This window comes from Tachysurus vachellii, chromosome 5 (assembly GCF_030014155.1).
Source record: "Tachysurus vachellii isolate PV-2020 chromosome 5, HZAU_Pvac_v1, whole genome shotgun sequence".
Lineage (NCBI taxonomy): Eukaryota > Metazoa > Chordata > Actinopteri > Siluriformes > Bagridae > Tachysurus > Tachysurus vachellii.
The window spans coordinates 19,526,221-19,543,778 of record NC_083464.1 but is presented as its reverse complement, the minus strand read 5'-3'; the positions used below and the strand labels follow the sequence as shown (position 1 = coordinate 19,543,778).

The following is a 17,558-nucleotide window of genomic DNA, read 5'->3' as shown; positions in this document are numbered from 1 at the left end:
ATCTATCTATCTTCAGTCTAAGCTACAGAATTTCGTCACTAGAGGGCGGAATTGCTGGTTTTAAATTATCACCCCAAGTTTGATTGATAGATAAACACATGCTCAGTCTGATTACGCTCTCGCTCTCTCTCTCTCTCTCTCTCTCTCTCTCTCTCTCTCTCTCTCTCTCTCTCTCTCTTTCTTTCTTAAAATAATATAAATTAAAACATATCTACAAATGTGTGCCAGAATGCCTGGATCAACATTACCTAGAAAGCAGGCACAAGGCAGGGAGAGATAAATGGGGTTGGGTGGGGTGTGTACACTGGGGGTGGGAGAAAGGGGAAAATGTATTGCAGCTCTCTGGTTTCCAGTGCTGGATCCTGCTGAGCAGAGACTCTGAGTAGAGGTAGGTAGAAGTCAACTTTTTACACTGACTAGGGCCTATGATTCCTCTAAACTATGTGTTTATTCCTGGAGTATACTGTTTGCTCATTATTTAGATTCAGTGAAATGGATAATACTGCACTTCTGGTCACAATTACTTCTACTTTCTGTTAGTTAATTCTATGTACTTTGTATTTTATACAATATCCTATATTCTTACTTGTATAGGATTTATTATTTATTTGTGATGTATATTTCACGTCCATGGATGTGCCCATGAGGCATTTATCTTGTGTGGGGTAAGTCACATTTTTGCAGCCATCACTTAATGAAGATTGAAGTGATCAGTTTTAGCATGGCCACTGTGCAACATAACATGGATAACATCCCTCAGTCCAGTAAGCTAAGTATTAGCAGGAAAGCTCTGGATTAACATGACTTTTAAGGATTTGTAACAAGTGTCATGGGATTCATGTAGCCCATTAAGACTTATTCATGTTTATTTACTTGTTAGACTGTTACACAGCTTAGTTATATTCAATATCAAAGTGAAATAGTTCAAACTGGGTCTCTTCTTATGAATACTGGATTACTGGATACTTCTTACTGGAGTTAACCGAAGGCTGAAGTTAAGGCTGGCAGTGAGATTTACTCTGTTGGAAGGAGCTGACTTATGAAGCTAAAATTAAGCTTGGGTTGATTTGGAATTTTACACTTGGATGGTGAGTCGTGAAAGAGCTGACACACAAATAGTGTGAATTCTGTTTAATAGCCCTGCTGGAGCTGAACCGTATTGCTCTTGCACACACAAACTCTCTCTCTCTCTCTCTCTCTCTCTCTCTCTCTCTCTCTCTCTCTCTCTCTCTCTCTCTCTATATATATATATATATATATCTATATATATCTTTATATATATCTATATATATATATATATATATATATTCCAGGCAGAATGGACTTTATCCTTGATTTCAACTTGACATGGTTATGTTCAAGTAGTTCACCCTCAAGTCTTTTTGCTTTGTGCCAGCATCTTGACATTCACTCATGTTACAGCAGACAGGCAGTTTTGGGTTTCTGAGACTCAACACTGAAAGAGCATGCCCTTCCTTGTGTTTTGTGATGTTATTTTGGTCAGACACTTGCTTTGATTAAGTTACTTATTTATTTTTAAATTTTCTGTATTTGAATTCAGCTTTATTAAAGTAAATTGTTGACCCTGGAGTTTTACTCAACAGAATGTTATTTGATCTCATGGTGTTACCCTTTAACACAATTGGCACTAAAAAAATGTTTTTTTTTCTGCACTTCAGATCTACAAATTCCTCATGTTAATTTGTGAAACCTACCAGTCATCAAAATGCAGATAACAACACTTTGAATGCAATGAGGTATATTATGGAAGCTTTGCCATAATAGTTGCAGAGATTCCTGCTGGAAAGGTCTCATTTAAACCACTTCATTACCAGCTGGCTGAACAGGTGGCACATACTATTCTGCCGTGCTTTAATATTGTCTGAAGTGGGGTTGATGTGTGTTTGGAGTTCTGTAGACAGGTGGCTTGCTACAAAAATGTGAAGGGCTCGTAAAGATGTCACCTGGCCAGTGGGACTGACCGTGTTTGACCTGCTTAATTCCTATTTATAATTTCGTCTCCTACTGTATTAGTCTTTCTTCTAGCTTATGACAAACCAATGTCACATGTGTTCGAGGGTTTAGGGAAGTCAGTTTTTCAGCAATAGCAAATGGCTTATAAAAGATTATTTATAATGATGTTATCAAAAGCCAAAAGCCTTAGTTTTAATACATAATAGACATGCATCTCATAAAGTACCAAGGTAGCAGGTGAGAAATGTAGGAGGTTGGTTGTTTATTGTAATACATTTTTTTGCAACACAGAGCAGGTCAAAATGTTTAAGACCTCTTATTTCTGTCCCCTCCACAAAGACCCTCTTATCCATTCAAATTCACTTTTAGAGTTGTTTTAATTTGTCATTTTTTTAAGTTGTTTGTGCAGTATTACAAATACTGACTCAACAAAATAAAGCTGTTCTGTACTGGCCCAATCTCTGATAACAAACACATATGCAGTCTTTATCGTCAGTGGTTTCAGAGAGCAAACAATACAACAATATAAAACAATACCCTAAAAATACAGCAAAGCAATTTTTCAGATCGGTTTTGAAACCCTTAGAGTTATATTAAATGCTTGCACTGAAAGAGAACTCATTACCACTGTGTTTTCTATGACCGATTGCTGTGTTGGAGGAGACAGAGCTATTATGTATATTACGTAATGTCAGATTTAGCATCTCTGCGACGATGGATCTAATGATGTGTACATACTGTATGAATAGAATGATATCATTACAGTTTAAACGGCTCTATCACAAGTGTATTTTCTAGTATTACAGGATTAAGCTTAGTTAGCTGCAACCTGTGTGAGAACCTTCACATACACTGCACACAGATTTAGTTTACTTGTTCTAACATATAGCCATTAGAGACTGATCATTCGTCAGAACTACTCACAACACCTGAGTGTCTAGTGAGAGTCAGGGTTCAGGAAGAGTCGCATCCATGTAAAACCTACAAGCTTGTGTGCATCAGTTCTATTTCTAAGCCTCAGGACATGGCTTTTTTATTATTTGGGTGTGGTGATGTGAAACTGTGGCTTTGTATGATGTTTCCTATCAGTACTGTAGTTCTGCTCCGCACTGGGTTGAGGTCTGTGTTGATGTGAATGCAATCTGCTGATAAATGTGGAAGCATGTCTCTCTCTACTCTTCACCACTGTAACTCAAAACTCAGGTCTGCTATACCGGCACTAAGAATAGCAAAGATCTCTCTCTCTCTCTCTCTCTCTCTCTCTCTCTCTCTCTCTCTCTCTCTCTCTCACCCCACTCCCTGCCTCACTCAGTTGAAATGATCAAGTTAATTTTATACAAATAGCAATAAAAAACAAATCTTTTTCTCGTCTCACTCACTCACATATAGTAACTGCCAGTCATGAGGGCATCTTTGTGTGTGTGTGTGTGTGTGTGTGTGTGTGTGTGTGTACACAAGCACACTTACAGTATTAATACCTTCAGGCAATTTATTTAAACCAATCCACCTACTGGCCTATTTTTTTTTAAAGAATCTAATTAAATCCCACACATTTGCAGGAAGGAAATACAGTGAAACCTAAATGCCAGTCACACAGTCATGTAAACAAAACAAAGTACAGTATTCATCTTGGGTTTTGTATTTAAATATGAAAGCAATTCTTGTCTTTGCTCTGTACATGCTAGCTTTTAGTCTAGTCATTGTACATCCTGGAAAAACAGTCCCCCATTGAATCTGTTGCTTAGAGAATGAATGACACTAATTTGTAAAGACACAGACCATTTATCAGTGGAGTATTCTTTCACTTTGATGGGTTTTATCTCAGCCTGCCGTCTGTTGTGGTTCCTTCCATGCTTGTGTCTGTGTAATGAATGTATTTGTACTTTCACTGAATACTGCACAGCCTTTTTTTCTTTTGCCAGAGCTCTCTGTGTCTGGGCTGGTGCTGTGCTGTAGGAGCTACATCAAGCAGCCAAGATGTCAAAGAGCGACCCCCGGGACATTGATGAGGATGCTATCCTCAGGGGGCTCAGTGCAGAGGAGCTGGATATGCTCGAATATGAGCTGCAGGAGATGGACCCTGAGGTAAAGGACATATAGCACATTAATAAACATTCTCCATCTTGAAGCATATCTAAGTGCTCTCCACCCACACAAGTGCTCAATTTCTGCACAACCTACACATGGAGAAAGACGAATTTGTATTGTAATGTAATTTAACATGCAAAGAACTTTACAGATTTAAATGCATTAATTAACAGCATAAAGCTGGTTGGAAAGTCTAAAATGTATACTTCATCTCATATAACGTAAACATTTGATTGTCTTTGCACACCATTAGTTATTTTTTGAAAACAGGAAATGTTTACAATTTAATGACTGATGAACTTCTTTGGTCATGTTTCAGAATGCAATGCTCCCAGCTGGTTTCCGTCAGCGTGATCAGACCAAGAAAAATCCAACAGGTCCTTTTGACCGCAGTGCTCTTCTTGAGCACCTGGAGAAACAGGCTCTGGAACATCAGGACCGAGAAGACCTCGTGCCCTTCACTGGGGAGAAGAAAGGTAGTTTAGCTACTACTTCTATCAAAAAGGAAACATGGAATCTTTCTTTCAAACTAATTCTCAGTTTAATTTTAGGAAAGAAATTTGTTCCCAAACCTGGAGCAGGAAAGATCCCAGAAGAGGAGCAGATCACTCTGGAGCCAGAGTTAGAAGAAGCTCTGAGAAATGCCACAGACGCTGAGATGTGTGACATTGCAGGTAGGTGGAATGGCATATGTTCCAGCAATTCTCAGCAAAATTCTCAGCCTCTCTGTTCTGTTGACAGATGGAGCAAAGCTGTTCCTATATTTAATCTCGACCATCCTTGGCCTTTACTTAACCTTCCTCCAAAATCCTCAGTCTTAGCTACAGTTACTTAAAATATAGTCAGCAGGCGCACAGAACCCCGTGGTATACAGTCAGTGAAATATGTCATCATGAGTAAAAAAGCTTGTTTATTTTAGTCTTAAATGAACCAGGGCATCGAGATGAGACTAAGAACACTGCATTAGACAGTCCGATCACAGTAACTGCTAGCCATACTGCAGATATATAAGACACACAAATGTTTATGCCACATTTTAACAATCCAGGATTATCTGTTCACAAAATTACTTAAAAAGTCAGAGGAATAATAATATGGTCTAAAATAGTAATGGTCCTATCCTATGGCTCACTATGCATTACAGATGTGACTGAGCTTGGGCCATATCCCACAGTATCTGATTCTCATAGCTCAGCAGATCACCAAAATAAGCTGGCCAAGGGCCACTGGGTTAGTATTAACAAATGTAGGAAGGGGGGTTGGTAGGTTTGTAATATTTAGAAGGGCCTGTTGGCTGACTGCACTTATACAAACATATGGGAAAACACCAGTGTGTTACAGGTTGATAATGCTGTTTAAAACCATAGTTTCAATAGTAGTTGTGTAAAGTATGACCCTGTCCTGCTGAAGCAGTCCTGCTTGTTGAGGCTAACAATGAAAGTTTATACCCATCGATAAGCATCATGCAAACTTGGTTTTGAAATCATTGGTCAATTAATCAAGTAAAATAAATCAAATAATCTAAAAAATACTTGGCTATTTGCTTTCTAAAAGAAAACAACATTCTATATTCTGTTCAAATTAATATTTGATTGACTAAACAACTCAATTTACATTGAGTAAAAGTTGCAGAAATCTAATTCTAGATTGTTGTTGAATTGGTCATTAAAAGAAAGCTGAAAGGGTTAATTCTGTGCTGTGGTGGTGGACGAGGTTTTTAGCAGTTCTCTAAACTAAGTGTGGTAAAGCCATTCATCTGGAGCACATCCAACTTGGGATTTAATTTCCTTTACAGCTGTGCCATTCCTCTGTCTGTGTCAGTTTTGAATGACAATTCACATTTACCAAGTTGATGCATAGAAAGCTGGTGGATGCTTGTTGTTTTGCCAGTGCTATTGTCTTTGATATTGATATTAATAGTGCCTTGTTCGCAGGTTTATTATAGTGAGTATAAGTCATAGTGTAAAGGCAGAGTAGTGTGTTCATCAGTAGCTGCCTTTCTCTATGCCATTAGTCCTGAAAAGGTCTTCTTGCTTCAGTGGCATTGCAGCGTTGCTGGACAAATTGTAACCTTGCCAATCCATTTCAGCCATCCATTTTTTCCTATCCCAATGTGAACCAATAAATAGCACGACAGGGTGAGAAATGCAGAGCCTCGCTACAGCAGTTGGAAACATATTTACCACATGGTTTTCTGAGAAAATGCTTCCACCTGTTGGTGAGGACATGCAACAGTCATCTCTGCCATATTTTCCAAAAGAACCCTTAAGCTATTAATGCTGAAGTTATCATGCTTTCTTTGAAAATCTCACATGATTCTAATCAGGAAAAAAATGAGTTATGTAAAAAAAATTGCACCTTGTTTTAACTCATTGTATTTGCATCTTTGCAGCCATCTTGGGAATGTACACCCTGATGAGTAATAAGCAGTACTACGATGCTCTTGGTGCCACTGGTAAAATTGCCAACACAGAAGGCATCAACAGTATGTATCCATCTCATATTCATATATATATATTGTGATATACATTGTGAACTAAATCTATCTAATATTAATCTTGAATTTTGCATTCTATTAATCTTTATATTATTCTTTATATTAACCTTTTGTTCTATGTCTATGTTCTGTAAAGCTGTAAAAGGCGCTATACAAAAAAAAATTTAATTGAAATTGAATATTAATTAATGCAGCACTATATATGATTATTCACCACTTTCCATAATTCTTAACCGTGGTCTGTCCTGCAACCCCTTACAGGTGTGGTAAAACCTGATGTGTATAAGATCTACCCCGATGAGCCTCCCAATGACACAGACATTGAAGACACACTGCATAGGATCCAGAAGAATGACAGCAGCCTGACAGATGTCAACTTTAACAACATCCCGGTAATTTAAACCGTTACAGGACATTACAATCATTACCATATTGCACAAATAAATGAATGCTTTTGTAACAGAACATTTTAAACCTACATTATATTTCTTATAGTTTTAAACTTAAAAAAATATATATTATTAAGCATAATTAACTTCTTTGCTGGGGGGCACGGTGGCTTAGTGGTTAGCACGTTCGCCTCACACCTCCAGGGTTGGGGGTTCGATTCCCTCCTCCGCCTTGTGTGTGTGGAGTTTGCATGTTCTCCCCGTGCCTTGGGGGTTTCCTCCGGGTACTCCGGTTTCCTCCCCTGGTAGGTTGATTGGCATCTCTGGAAAATTGTCCGTAGTGTGTGATTGCGTGAGTGAATGAGAGTGTGTGTGTGCCCTGCGATGGGTTGGCACTCCATCCAGGGTGTATCCTGCCTTTATGCCCAATGACATCTGAGATAGGCACAGGCTCCCCGTGACCCGAGGTAGTTCGGATAAGCGGTAGAAAATGAATGAATGAACTTCTTTGCTGTGCATTTTAATTGATTTGATTTAACATGTTCTAAACTGTCATTTTGTAGGATTAATGTACCTCAGGTACATAAGTGATATATATCATTATAGGTTATTTATAAGTTATTTATAAGTACATTATAAGCATTATAAGTGACATTTAAAACAATGTAGAATTTTAAATCTTTAGTGTTTGAGAACCAAAAATATATATCTTAGAGATTATATTTAACATGACAATTTGCTCATTTTACGCATTTGTGTATTCATTCATTCATTCATCTTCTACCGCTTATCCGAACTACCTCGGGTCACGGGGAGCCTGTGCCTATCTCAGGCGTCATCGGGCATCAAGGCAGGATACACCCTGGACGGAGTGCCAATCCATCACAGGGCGCATTTGTGTATTATTTTAAAAAAATATGACTTTATTATAGTTCAGTTTAAATGTATTATAACTCTACTTATATATATTAGCTTTTGATTTGAATGTTTTTTGTTCCGTGCATTGTTCCTGGAAGTGAACAGTGAATGTAATGGCTGCTTTATTCTTCAATGAACAGTGAATGTAATGGCTGCTTTATTGTTTAGGACATTCCCATCCCGACTCTGAAAGAGATCTTCCAGAGTATGAAGCAAAACACTCATGTACTGAGCTTAAGCATTGCTGCTACACGGAGCAATGATCCTGTGGCTTATGTGAGTACTCCAAGTTACATTTGGCTATTTGGGAAAACCTGCTGGATGAGGTTGTGGATGAAGTCTGACAAACAGCCGAAAACAGCAAAAGCATCATGTAAAGCATTTCTGCTTTTAAGAAATCATAAATATAATTTATAAAAACTAGGATGTGAAATAGTGAGTGTCATACTTTGATCAGATTATTGAACAGTTATGTGCCATAACAAAATGGACAGAAGACTAATCATTTCAGTTGGGGATTAGATGGAAGCTGCCAAAATGCTTAAGATGCTTTTGGGCCACAATGTGGTTAGAAGGACATCCTTACATTTTCTCTCTTTACATTTTTGGGATTACTCAATCTTGACTTATCTTGTATCCGAGATGCATACATTTGACCCTGTGAAGGCTTTTCCAAAGTCAACACACCCAAACTTTATTTATTTAAAAAAAAATATTGAAATGAAATGTATCTAAATATCTTTTATAGTTTTGAAGCATTTAGGACATTTCATCTTGAGCTAATCTGTCTGTCCTTCTCGGCTAGGCCATAGCTGAGATGTTAACAGTGAACACTACACTGGAAAGCCTAAACATCGAGTCTAACTTCATCACTGCTGAAGGAATGATGGCTATCATTAAAGCAATGTCTGAAAACAACACCTTAGCTGAAATCAAGATTGACAACCAGGTGACAAGTCTTGACCAGCTTATGTTGCATGCATATATAAAAATAAATGCTTGGTTGTGCTTTTTTAAGGTTTTGATTGTGGCTCTGTTTCCCTTGATACAGAGGCAGAAACTGGGAGATTCTGTAGAGATGGAGATCGCATCTATGCTGGAGAACAACTCGAGCATCCTAAAGATTGGCTACCACTTCACCCAGCAGGGTCCTCGTGCTAGAGCTGCCATGGCCATCACCAGGAACAATGACTACTGTGAGTGCAGTATCACATTAAATGGCTTATTACATTTACAAGAGATGTGCAGCAGTCCTCATAACAGCATGAAATACAGCTGCAATTGTTACACCTTTAATATATTTCAAATCTAGAATAAAACACTGGGAGATCTGGTTCTAGAGGAGCCTGGATATTATTAAGGGGATATTATAAATTCTAAAATTTTATGTCACATACACAGTCATATACACTATGTCAAAATACATGTACTGTGCACTAAAACAGACAAACTATAGCATATGAATGCAGTATAATGACTGATTATATGGATATGAATATGGTGATTATAAAACAGCATTGCTGTTTATAAATAAAGTTGCAGTTACAGTGCATAATTGTAAAGTGTGCTGTGCAAAAAGTCCAGATTAGGTAGTGTGTGTTGTAAGACGAGTCCAGAATGGATTGATTTAATAATTCTTTCTCATATGACTCAGCTGTTATTAACATAGCATTAACATTTTTTTTTAAATCTCATTGAAAAATAATGAATGTATTACATTATATATGGCTTTACATATATAATCATCCATGGTCACTTCTTGTTTTCTTCATATTTAGTCCGTCAGCAGAGGATGAGTTGAGGGCTTTGGTGCTCTCTGCCGCAGCACTGCTCGGAAGACTCGAGACGGTGACACAGATCAGCCTGCTATGCTTTAACCTTTTAATCATCTACCATTGTGGATATCATTAACACCAGCTCTGCTGTTTGTATACACTGGGTCTCATCAAGCCAAATGTGATCTCACTTAATAAAAATCATGTGCTTTCAAATATTTCAATATATTCTTGTGAAAAAAAGACATTACTTGATCATTTCTTGAGCCATGATTTTTTTTTTCTTTCTTTTTGGAATATGGTGCTTCTAACAAAAAGAAATGTACATATTTTAAATAAAACATTATCTTTTTCATTGTCTAATCAGGCTTCAGTTTTGTTAAATTGAGATTATAAAACTGTCACCAACCGTCTCATTGGACGGTTATAAAGCCAACGCCACCCTTAATTCCTGATTAGATTCATTTTCTAAGCACATTGCAAATTCATAAGCATTTAATCATTAAATGTATAGCGATCAACAACATTGTTTAATGTGATTTATTCATCTAACATGCATAATTTATTCTAAGAAAATAGCACTGGATCAGAGTCCATTTATCCACACTGAAAGGAAAACTACTCAGGTCTAAAATCTTATTAATTAACGTTGATTAGAAACAAAGTCAGATTTCAGTTCAGTCACATGATTACCTGAACACAACAGCTTTCAGAGTCCGTGTTATGTAGCCACTGTTGAGTCAGTACATTGTGGTAAAACTATTGTGTACAGAGTTAGTTTTAGTTGTAACCTCTGCCTTCAGATTAGTCGGATCTTTTCAATTTCCCACCATAACACTTGACTATCCTCTGCCTATTTATACCTGCACAAGTCACAAGCCCAGTGATTTGGTTACACAGCTCCAAATATAGCTTCATACCAGTTCTGGAGAGAAGGGGGTGTATGAAGAAACCCCACCGTCAGAGCAGTTGCTGATCTCTTGGGTCTTTTTTTATTGACCAATGGGTGCAGACACAGCCATTCTCTCTCTCATCTAAAAACACAGGTCAGACTACTGGGTGACTGCTTAAATAAATCATTACTTATGAAATGAATTAATCAATGTTGAGATGTTGATTTTAACACGTATTTGTATTTTGTTTTTATTTCTCATTACCGCAGACAGGCCATCATGATTAATATTAGAAGACAGAAGTGGCACGACACTGTACACTCCCAGCTCTGACATTCTGGAACAGGATCCAGTTTTGTGACTTACTAGCTCTAATTTCACATGTGTATTTCACTAGTAGTATTTAGTATAGTGACAAAGACAAATAAGGAAATGTATATCAAGTCATGCTTTCTTTTAGTCTCGGTTTTCTCTATTTTATTACAAAGTTAAAAATGTGGTTCTTTTTAGCAAGACGCCAAGACACATTCTTGACATGTTGTGGGGAAAAAAAAAGAAAAAAAAACAACTCAGCTTTGTGGGGGAAACTAACTTCCTCACTGATCAGCAGTTCCTAATGCAGTCCATTTTTTTGTTGCTTTTTTGCATTGTCTGAGTTTGTAGCTTTAAGACAAAAAGCAAGTATTTTTGAGGAAGAAGATAGCAGTCCAGAAAGCATGACGTTTGACCCGAACGTCACAACATACTCTATGAAGTCCCATTTGTAGGAAGTGGTGGAAGCGGTTCCTCCTCATCTGAGTCAAACTCTACATTTTCATCTTTTACCCATTTCCCACTGGGGTCCTGTATCCAACCGTTGCTAATGGGAAAAAAATCAAAACAGGCCAGAGACAATTTGAGATAATTAGGGTTTAATAAGTTCAAATTAATCCCTAAATTGCTTCATGTAAAATGGCTGAAAAACTAAACATTGCATAAGTATTAAACGTACATAATATGTTCATTAAAAAGACTGATGACTTAAAATGGCTGAATGACATCATACCTCTTTAATTTAAGGTAATGTTCTAGTTCTCTGCATCTCTGCTCTGTGACAGGCTCAGACGCAGCAGGGTTGGCAGCTTTCCTTTTTTTTTTTTTCATTTGTGTCTCAATCCGGTGATGACTTGCATCTGCTAAATGGCATAAACATGAACAAAAAATCCAACAAATAAATTATGCACTACCACATCAAAATGTCAAATCAAATCAAATCAAATGTGTCCCCTTGAAATGTATTAGAATTATATATCTCACCAGGAACAGGTGTGGTATCCATGTAGATTTGGCTCTTAGCTCTGGGGATAATGTTCTGGTCAACACTGTAGTTTCTACTGCAGTCTGGAGTTACTGGGTTTTCACATCTTTCACTTAAAAATATCGACAAAAACAAATGATAATCCAATGCTTTGACAGAAGAAAGGAAGAAAAAAAAAGAAGACACATTTTTAAGGGAAACAATCAAATATTATCTATTTTTTTAATATATAAAATGCCTGAGACATGAGTACATATATAGTGAACTTTTTACACCACAATAAAACACATTCATAAAATATACCATTATCACCAATATGGTATTTTAAACTACGTACCATTTACACTATCAAAAAATGTTATATAGTTTTTAATTATAAAAAAGAAACTAAACTGTCCAATCATTACCTGGCCTTTTTATGACAGCTGTTATACGGTGTAGTTTTCAGCAAGGCATGGTGCGCTATCTTTCGTGTCTGTGTTAGTAATGGAGCAGAGCTGCCTGTTTCCTACGATCATAATATGACAAGCTCACAATATACATCAACCCTGAATAATACTGTACATAATGCAGTTATAAGTAACACCTGTTAAAAAAAAATCTATTTACATTTACCTGCCGATCATCTTCTTCATTAACATACTCTTGATGTCGCCTCTTATCAATTTCATTTTTTAGCCGAGCTTTTTTGCCATAAAACCATTTAAGACCTGGACACCAGAAGACCAGAGACAATAAAAAACAAGTCAACACTACTCTAATATACAATATAAAAAACAATGTGAAGAGCAATTCTCACCTTCGAGATGCCGCTTCCCTTTTCTGTGCACTGTCAGCATATCGACTGTGTCAAAAACAGGGCGTTGTGAACACACCAAACAGCTATACCTATACAATACAAGGGTTGAACAGATGTTATCAAATTAATGTGTACATACACAAATGAATATACTCTACACAGCCTAAAGTACATAGATACTTCAGGAAGACCTGGTTTAACCCTGACCTAAAATGAACACCTCTGAGATAAACTAGAACACTGACTGTGTGCCAGGTCTCTCCCAAAATCAGCACCTGACCTCACTAATGCTCTTGTGGCTGAACGAATGCAAATCCCTACAGCTACACTCCAAAATTTTGTGGAAAGCCATCCCAGAAATGTGGAGGTTATTATAACAGCATAGAGAGAACTAAAGGTGGCTGTTCCAAAAGCACATACAGGTGTGATGGTAATTGTCAGTGTATATCTCAACATTCACTCTATGGGCAAAGGTTAATGGCATATTCAGAAGTTTTAAAATCAGGACTGTATGCAGCCCACTAAACTGGAACACATGTGGGCCCCTTAGTGTCACTACAGGCCGGGTGTCCACAAACTATCTATAAAGTGTACTGTATTTTGTATCTTCATATTTTATTGCAGTCATATGAGTATTTAAAAAAGCTGTTAAACTAACTGCTAAACTGGCTGTACATGGACTACATGACATAACTAATGATCAAACTCCAACTGTAGTTGGAGACACGTACTTAAATACTGCAGAAAATGATGAATACATCAAGGTCTCTGGTCTAGGTCTATGGATGAGCCATATAAAGATAAGACTTTAAATGCAGGCAATGTAGAAGCTCTGTACATGTAGATCTTAGGTAAACATGGTGCATCAGTTAGGCTACAAAATGGCTTTTTATCAGTATGCGTAATTATGTCTGTACACCATAGATATTCAAGTCAAGGGGCTTTTATTGTCATTTCAACCATATATAGCTGTTGCAGTACACAGTGAAATGAGACAGCATGTCTCCAGGACCATGGTACTACATAAAACAAAGACAGAGCGAAGGACTTAGGAATTAGTCCTAGCCAAATAAAGTGCAACTGTGCAACCTGGTGCAAACAGTGCAGGACAAGACAAACAAGACGGACAAGACAGTGCAGGACAAAAAACAGTGCAAACAAAATATATAAGACAATGCACAAAAGACAATACACAAAAGACAATACACAAAAACAGCACCAACCAGTGTAAATACTGCATGTTTAACAATATTGCGTGTGCAGAAATACTGGAATAAACACGTTATTATTATAGCAGCAGTTACCTGAGACATTGTAAAGGACTGTGCAAAACAGCAGATATTCAGAAACATTACCTTCCATTTTTCATCAACGTAGCTTCGTCCTCTGAAATGTAGTTTGCCAGCAAATCAGCAACACGTCGTTTCTACAACCACAAACATAAACACAGTCTTTATACTATAATCTATAGTCACTCATAACTGTGCTCTCTAAGCATATCTGATACCTAATAAACTAGCAGCCTTAAGTAGAACTGTTAGCTAGATTAAAGTGTCTGCAATATTACATTTATATATTTATTAAAAAAAAAAAACACGTAATTATTTACCTTTAAGACATTTAGTTGACTACTGTCATTGCCTTCTCGTTTAAAAGACATGTTTAAAGCTAATACGGCTAGCGAAGCACTTCCTGTTTGTTCAAAGGAATTATGGGACATGAGGGTGGTTCTTAGAGACAACAGGGCGCCATGGCAACACAGGGAGATTAGCTTCGCCAAATCGCTTACTTTAATTCTCCATTTAGAAACTAGTTACTATCTAGTTAACTGTTCAGAAATAAAATAATGAAACTGATAAAGCAGCCATGGTTAGCGTGTAGGCTTAATGTATACTTAATCTAATGATGTGATGTTTTTTCTAGCTAAACTAATTTGTAGCACTGTTTAACATGAGAGTAATTAGCAGTGCGCGTTTCATTGTTAGCTACTTAGCTTGATCGTTATATAAACTACTTAAAGGACTGTTATGTATTTTTTTAGCTATCCGTCTGATATTATCTTCATGACTGGAACCGAAATGTTTTTGGAGTCCAGCTTCAGAAGTGCCAGCTAGTAAGGGAACTTTAGCACAGTGTTACGATACCACATACAAGTGTTGGGCGTCTTTGAGCTTGCTGCAGAAAGTGACCATGTCCGCGGATCAGACATCTGTGGGGATTGGAGCACATGGACTGCTCCAGGGACAGCGAGCTAAATCTTACGGCAGCTTGGTGACCTCCTCTGTATCACCAGTCCGACAAAAACCCATCCAACACAACGTCCAACCGGGCGAAACTTTACAAGGATTGTCACTAAAATACGGCGTGTCTGTAAGCTGAAGCTCTGAAAACTATTTTCGTTCACCTTAGTTAATAAATGCTAAGCTCTTGACCTAACCTCTGCCTGCTCTTTTCAGATGGAGCAAATCAAAAGGGCCAATAGACTGTACACCAACGATTCAATATTCCTGAAGAAGGTCCTCTCCATTCCCATTCTAACAGAGTCACTGTCATTTACTAATGAGAACGAATTGCTTGAAGATGAATCGATTCTTCAGCATCAGCAGGTCCCTGTTGAGAATGGCCAAAGAGTCTCAGAAATTCAAGAAGTGACTACAGATATTTCTCCCTCAGATTATTTGAAAAGGATGGATAGCTTGATTTATCAGTCAAAACAAGCAGCTATAAAGACATGTCAAGAAGCACAAGAAGTAAAGTAAGTAAAGCCAAAAGTGCGATGACCTGATCTGAAGTAAACTATTTGTCACAAAGAATGGACAAAGATTGGGAATCCGATACAGTTAAATACGAGTTTACCGTTTATTAGAATACATTTCTTATTTTCAAAAATGAAGATAAAAACTTAATAGATTTTTTTTTCTCTGTCAGTACCTTAAATACTCTCTCAGTATCTCTGTCGAAATCCATTTGGCACTAAACATTCATGACACTTAATACGCTAACAGTCTTTATAATGTAATTTTAATATCTTATTCGTTTTGTATTAAGTTTACACAGATAGAATACATGGCCAAACCTGACCATAGCATTCATGTGTACATGTTAAAAAATCCCATTGAGCACACTGCGATATGATTTCTGAAATAACCCTTGTTGTATATTTAACATCTTAACACCCATGGATATTATGGCATTCATAGTTCTTATGTACCACGTGATTTTTATGCTCAATGATAGCTTTTGATGTTTAGTTGCATTTTTTTCCCCCAACAATTTTAAATTCCAAATATTAGATTGCTGGTACTTAAATGAAGTATTTTTAAATCAAGGTTTCTCAAGTCAAGTCCTGGAGGATCATTCTACTGATCTAATCACATTTTACCTGCTCCAAACACACTTGCTCATGTTTATGGAGTCCTTGATATAAAGCATAAAAAATCAGTATGTTAGAAAGAATATGCAGGAAGTAAGTTGTGAGTTTTAAGGACAGATCTGAGATTTGTAGGGCATTGTTCCTTTAGCATTGGAAATGGGAATCCCAGAAATAAGTACATCACACAAATTTAATAAGCTGATATGTTATCAGTGTGTTTGACATTCATCTGTGTGTGTTTATATGACAAATTTTTATCTCTAATGCTTTTTAAAGGTTTTCTTCAACACAACAGAATCTATACAGACGTCAGGAGTCCTGCGGCTCTTCTCTGGGTGAACAGGTCACATTGGGCTCTGTGCCACTCACCATCACCAAACGTACCAAGAAACTGCGGGATAGAGAAGATGAGATTTTTCAGCTCTGAGGCTGGCTTATTAACCGAACTGCATGATTAGTGTGAAGTGTTTACGTCCACAGGAACAAATGAAAAATTAAGGTTGCACAGGTGAGGGACAGATTTCACTGGAAAAAACACTGCTTATTTCATTAGATTGCAAGGATCTGAGATCGCTACATGAATGATGTAAAGTATTGTGGAATTGATGTGCGCTGCCACCTGACTGACTGTGCTAATATGGTCTCAGGGACACGTGCCATGTTGGCATACTAGCCTAATTGTTTACAGAAGAAAAAGGAGCGCTGGTCATGACAGTAATCTGGTTCAAATCAGAACCGAACATTTGTTTAGAAATCAAGGAAAATATAAGCTATATATTTCATCTGCACAACATTTAAGGTGTCTAAGCCAAGTTTGAAATAATCTCTCATGGACACTTTAGTGCTTTACCATATGTTTGTTCTCATGTTTGTTCTCATGTTGTATGTGATGCTGCATAATTTGATTAGGTCACTTAGCTGCTGCACTGTTAGGGGTTATTTAATGAAGCAGGATTGCTCAGTTAGCCAAGTTTAAGTCAAAAAGAAAATCAGTCAGTAGCCCTCCTAGCTCACTGAGTAATCCTCTCTGAAACACTATTAATTGTCATTGGTGATGTAACCAAACCGCCTTGATGCAATATTTTGTCTTCTTTGTCACTGTGAAACAGAACTGATTTCTAGGTTGTATACACTGGCTTCCATGTTCGTCAGGGGAATTGGTATGTTACTTCTGATTAAAAAAATGTACCTTATAACAGTTTAGTATGCCAAATATCCTGTTTCTGTATTTGGATTTAAACCTGAAGTTGTTCTGGCCTAAGTCTGATTGTTTTTTTTTTTTGTTTTTTTTTTATTGAATTGAATAATTAGTGATATAGGAACCCTATTCCAATTCGCCCAGAAACACTTTAAAAATCTCAGATGTTGAAATGTCAATGCTGTCTGTGTTCTGTTTTTAAATTAACTTGCACAATTTACATGTTAGTTGTATTTGTATTCTAATTTAAACAATTTTACCCTGAACTGGCAATTAATAAGGACTCTGCATTTTCTTGTTCATGAATGTGGTCTTTAGTTGAGCTCAAACCCACTTGAAAGTGAAAAAATAAAATAA

The 17,558-nt window shown here is 37.1% G+C and overlaps 3 protein-coding genes across 7 annotated transcripts; 2 read left to right on the top strand and 1 right to left on the bottom strand.

The window, feature by feature from the left end:
• Positions 1-268: 268 nt before the first annotated feature.
• Positions 269-9,857, top strand: tmod4 (tropomodulin 4 (muscle)). Its single transcript, XM_060870235.1, has 10 exons — positions 269-388; positions 3,897-4,059; positions 4,382-4,538; positions 4,614-4,736; positions 6,455-6,547; positions 6,821-6,951; positions 8,035-8,142; positions 8,672-8,815; positions 8,918-9,062; positions 9,645-9,857. Exons 2-10 carry the CDS (start codon positions 3,952-3,954, stop codon positions 9,665-9,667), a joined length of 1,032 nt encoding a protein of 343 aa, XP_060726218.1. The 5' UTR covers positions 269-388; positions 3,897-3,951; the 3' UTR covers positions 9,668-9,857.
• Positions 9,858-10,156: 299 nt separating this feature from the next.
• Positions 10,157-14,372, bottom strand: scnm1 (sodium channel modifier 1). Of its 5 annotated transcripts, XM_060870238.1 has the most exons (9): positions 14,240-14,370; positions 13,986-14,056; positions 12,631-12,719; positions 12,441-12,541; positions 12,239-12,339; positions 11,831-11,943; positions 11,580-11,709; positions 11,281-11,393; positions 10,157-10,675 (listed from the first exon to the last, which is right to left on the bottom strand). In XM_060870238.1, exons 1-8 carry the CDS (start codon positions 14,348-14,350, stop codon positions 11,282-11,284), a joined length of 828 nt encoding a protein of 275 aa, XP_060726221.1. In that variant the 5' UTR covers positions 14,351-14,370; the 3' UTR covers positions 10,157-10,675; position 11,281. The 5 variants fall into 5 exon arrangements, with proteins under 5 accessions (XP_060726221.1, XP_060726222.1, XP_060726219.1 ...); XM_060870239.1 differs by lacking the exon at positions 10,157-10,675 and having other exon boundaries at positions 10,985-11,393; positions 11,580-11,706; positions 14,240-14,372; XM_060870236.1 differs by lacking the exon at positions 10,157-10,675 and having other exon boundaries at positions 10,985-11,393; positions 14,240-14,369.
• Positions 14,373-14,374: 2 nt separating this feature from the next.
• On the top strand, positions 14,375-17,555 carry lysmd1 (LysM, putative peptidoglycan-binding, domain containing 1). The gene is made up of 3 exons (XM_060870242.1): positions 14,375-15,000; positions 15,087-15,385; positions 16,280-17,555. The coding sequence occupies exons 1-3, from the start codon at positions 14,821-14,823 to the stop codon at positions 16,428-16,430; spliced, it is 630 nt and encodes a 209-aa protein (XP_060726225.1). The 5' UTR covers positions 14,375-14,820; the 3' UTR covers positions 16,431-17,555.
• The last annotated feature ends 3 nt before the right edge of the window (positions 17,556-17,558 follow it).

What these genes read in the sequence shown, in the direction of transcription:
- lysmd1 (XM_060870242.1), top strand. Translation starts at nt 14,821, where the DNA reads ATGTCCGCGGATCAGACATCTGTGGGGATTGGAGCACATGGACTGCTC. An exon ending in CACTAAAATACGGCGTGTCT is followed by an intron (nt 15,001 to 15,086) that starts GTAAGCTGAAGC and finishes TGCTCTTTTCAG; the next exon opens with ATGGAGCAAATCAAAAGGGC. An exon ending in CAAGAAGCACAAGAAGTAAA is followed by an intron (nt 15,386 to 16,279) that starts GTAAGTAAAGCC and finishes TGCTTTTTAAAG; the next exon opens with GTTTTCTTCAACACAACAGA.
- tmod4 (XM_060870235.1), top strand. Translation starts at nt 3,952, where the DNA reads ATGTCAAAGAGCGACCCCCGGGACATTGATGAGGATGCTATCCTCAGG. An exon ending in TGCAGGAGATGGACCCTGAG is followed by an intron (nt 4,060 to 4,381) that starts GTAAAGGACATA and finishes GTCATGTTTCAG; the next exon opens with AATGCAATGCTCCCAGCTGG. An exon ending in GCAATGATCCTGTGGCTTAT is followed by an intron (nt 8,143 to 8,671) that starts GTGAGTACTCCA and finishes CTTCTCGGCTAG; the next exon opens with GCCATAGCTGAGATGTTAAC.
- scnm1 (XM_060870238.1), bottom strand. Translation starts at nt 14,350, where the DNA reads ATGTCCCATAATTCCTTTGAACAAACAGGAAGTGCTTCGCTAGCCGTA. An exon ending in GGATACCACACCTGTTCCTG is followed by an intron (nt 11,710 to 11,830) that starts GTGAGATATATA and finishes TATGCCATTTAG; the next exon opens with CAGATGCAAGTCATCACCGG. An exon ending in CATTACCTTAAATTAAAGAG is followed by an intron (nt 11,394 to 11,579) that starts GTATGATGTCAT and finishes TTTTCCCATTAG; the next exon opens with CAACGGTTGGATACAGGACC.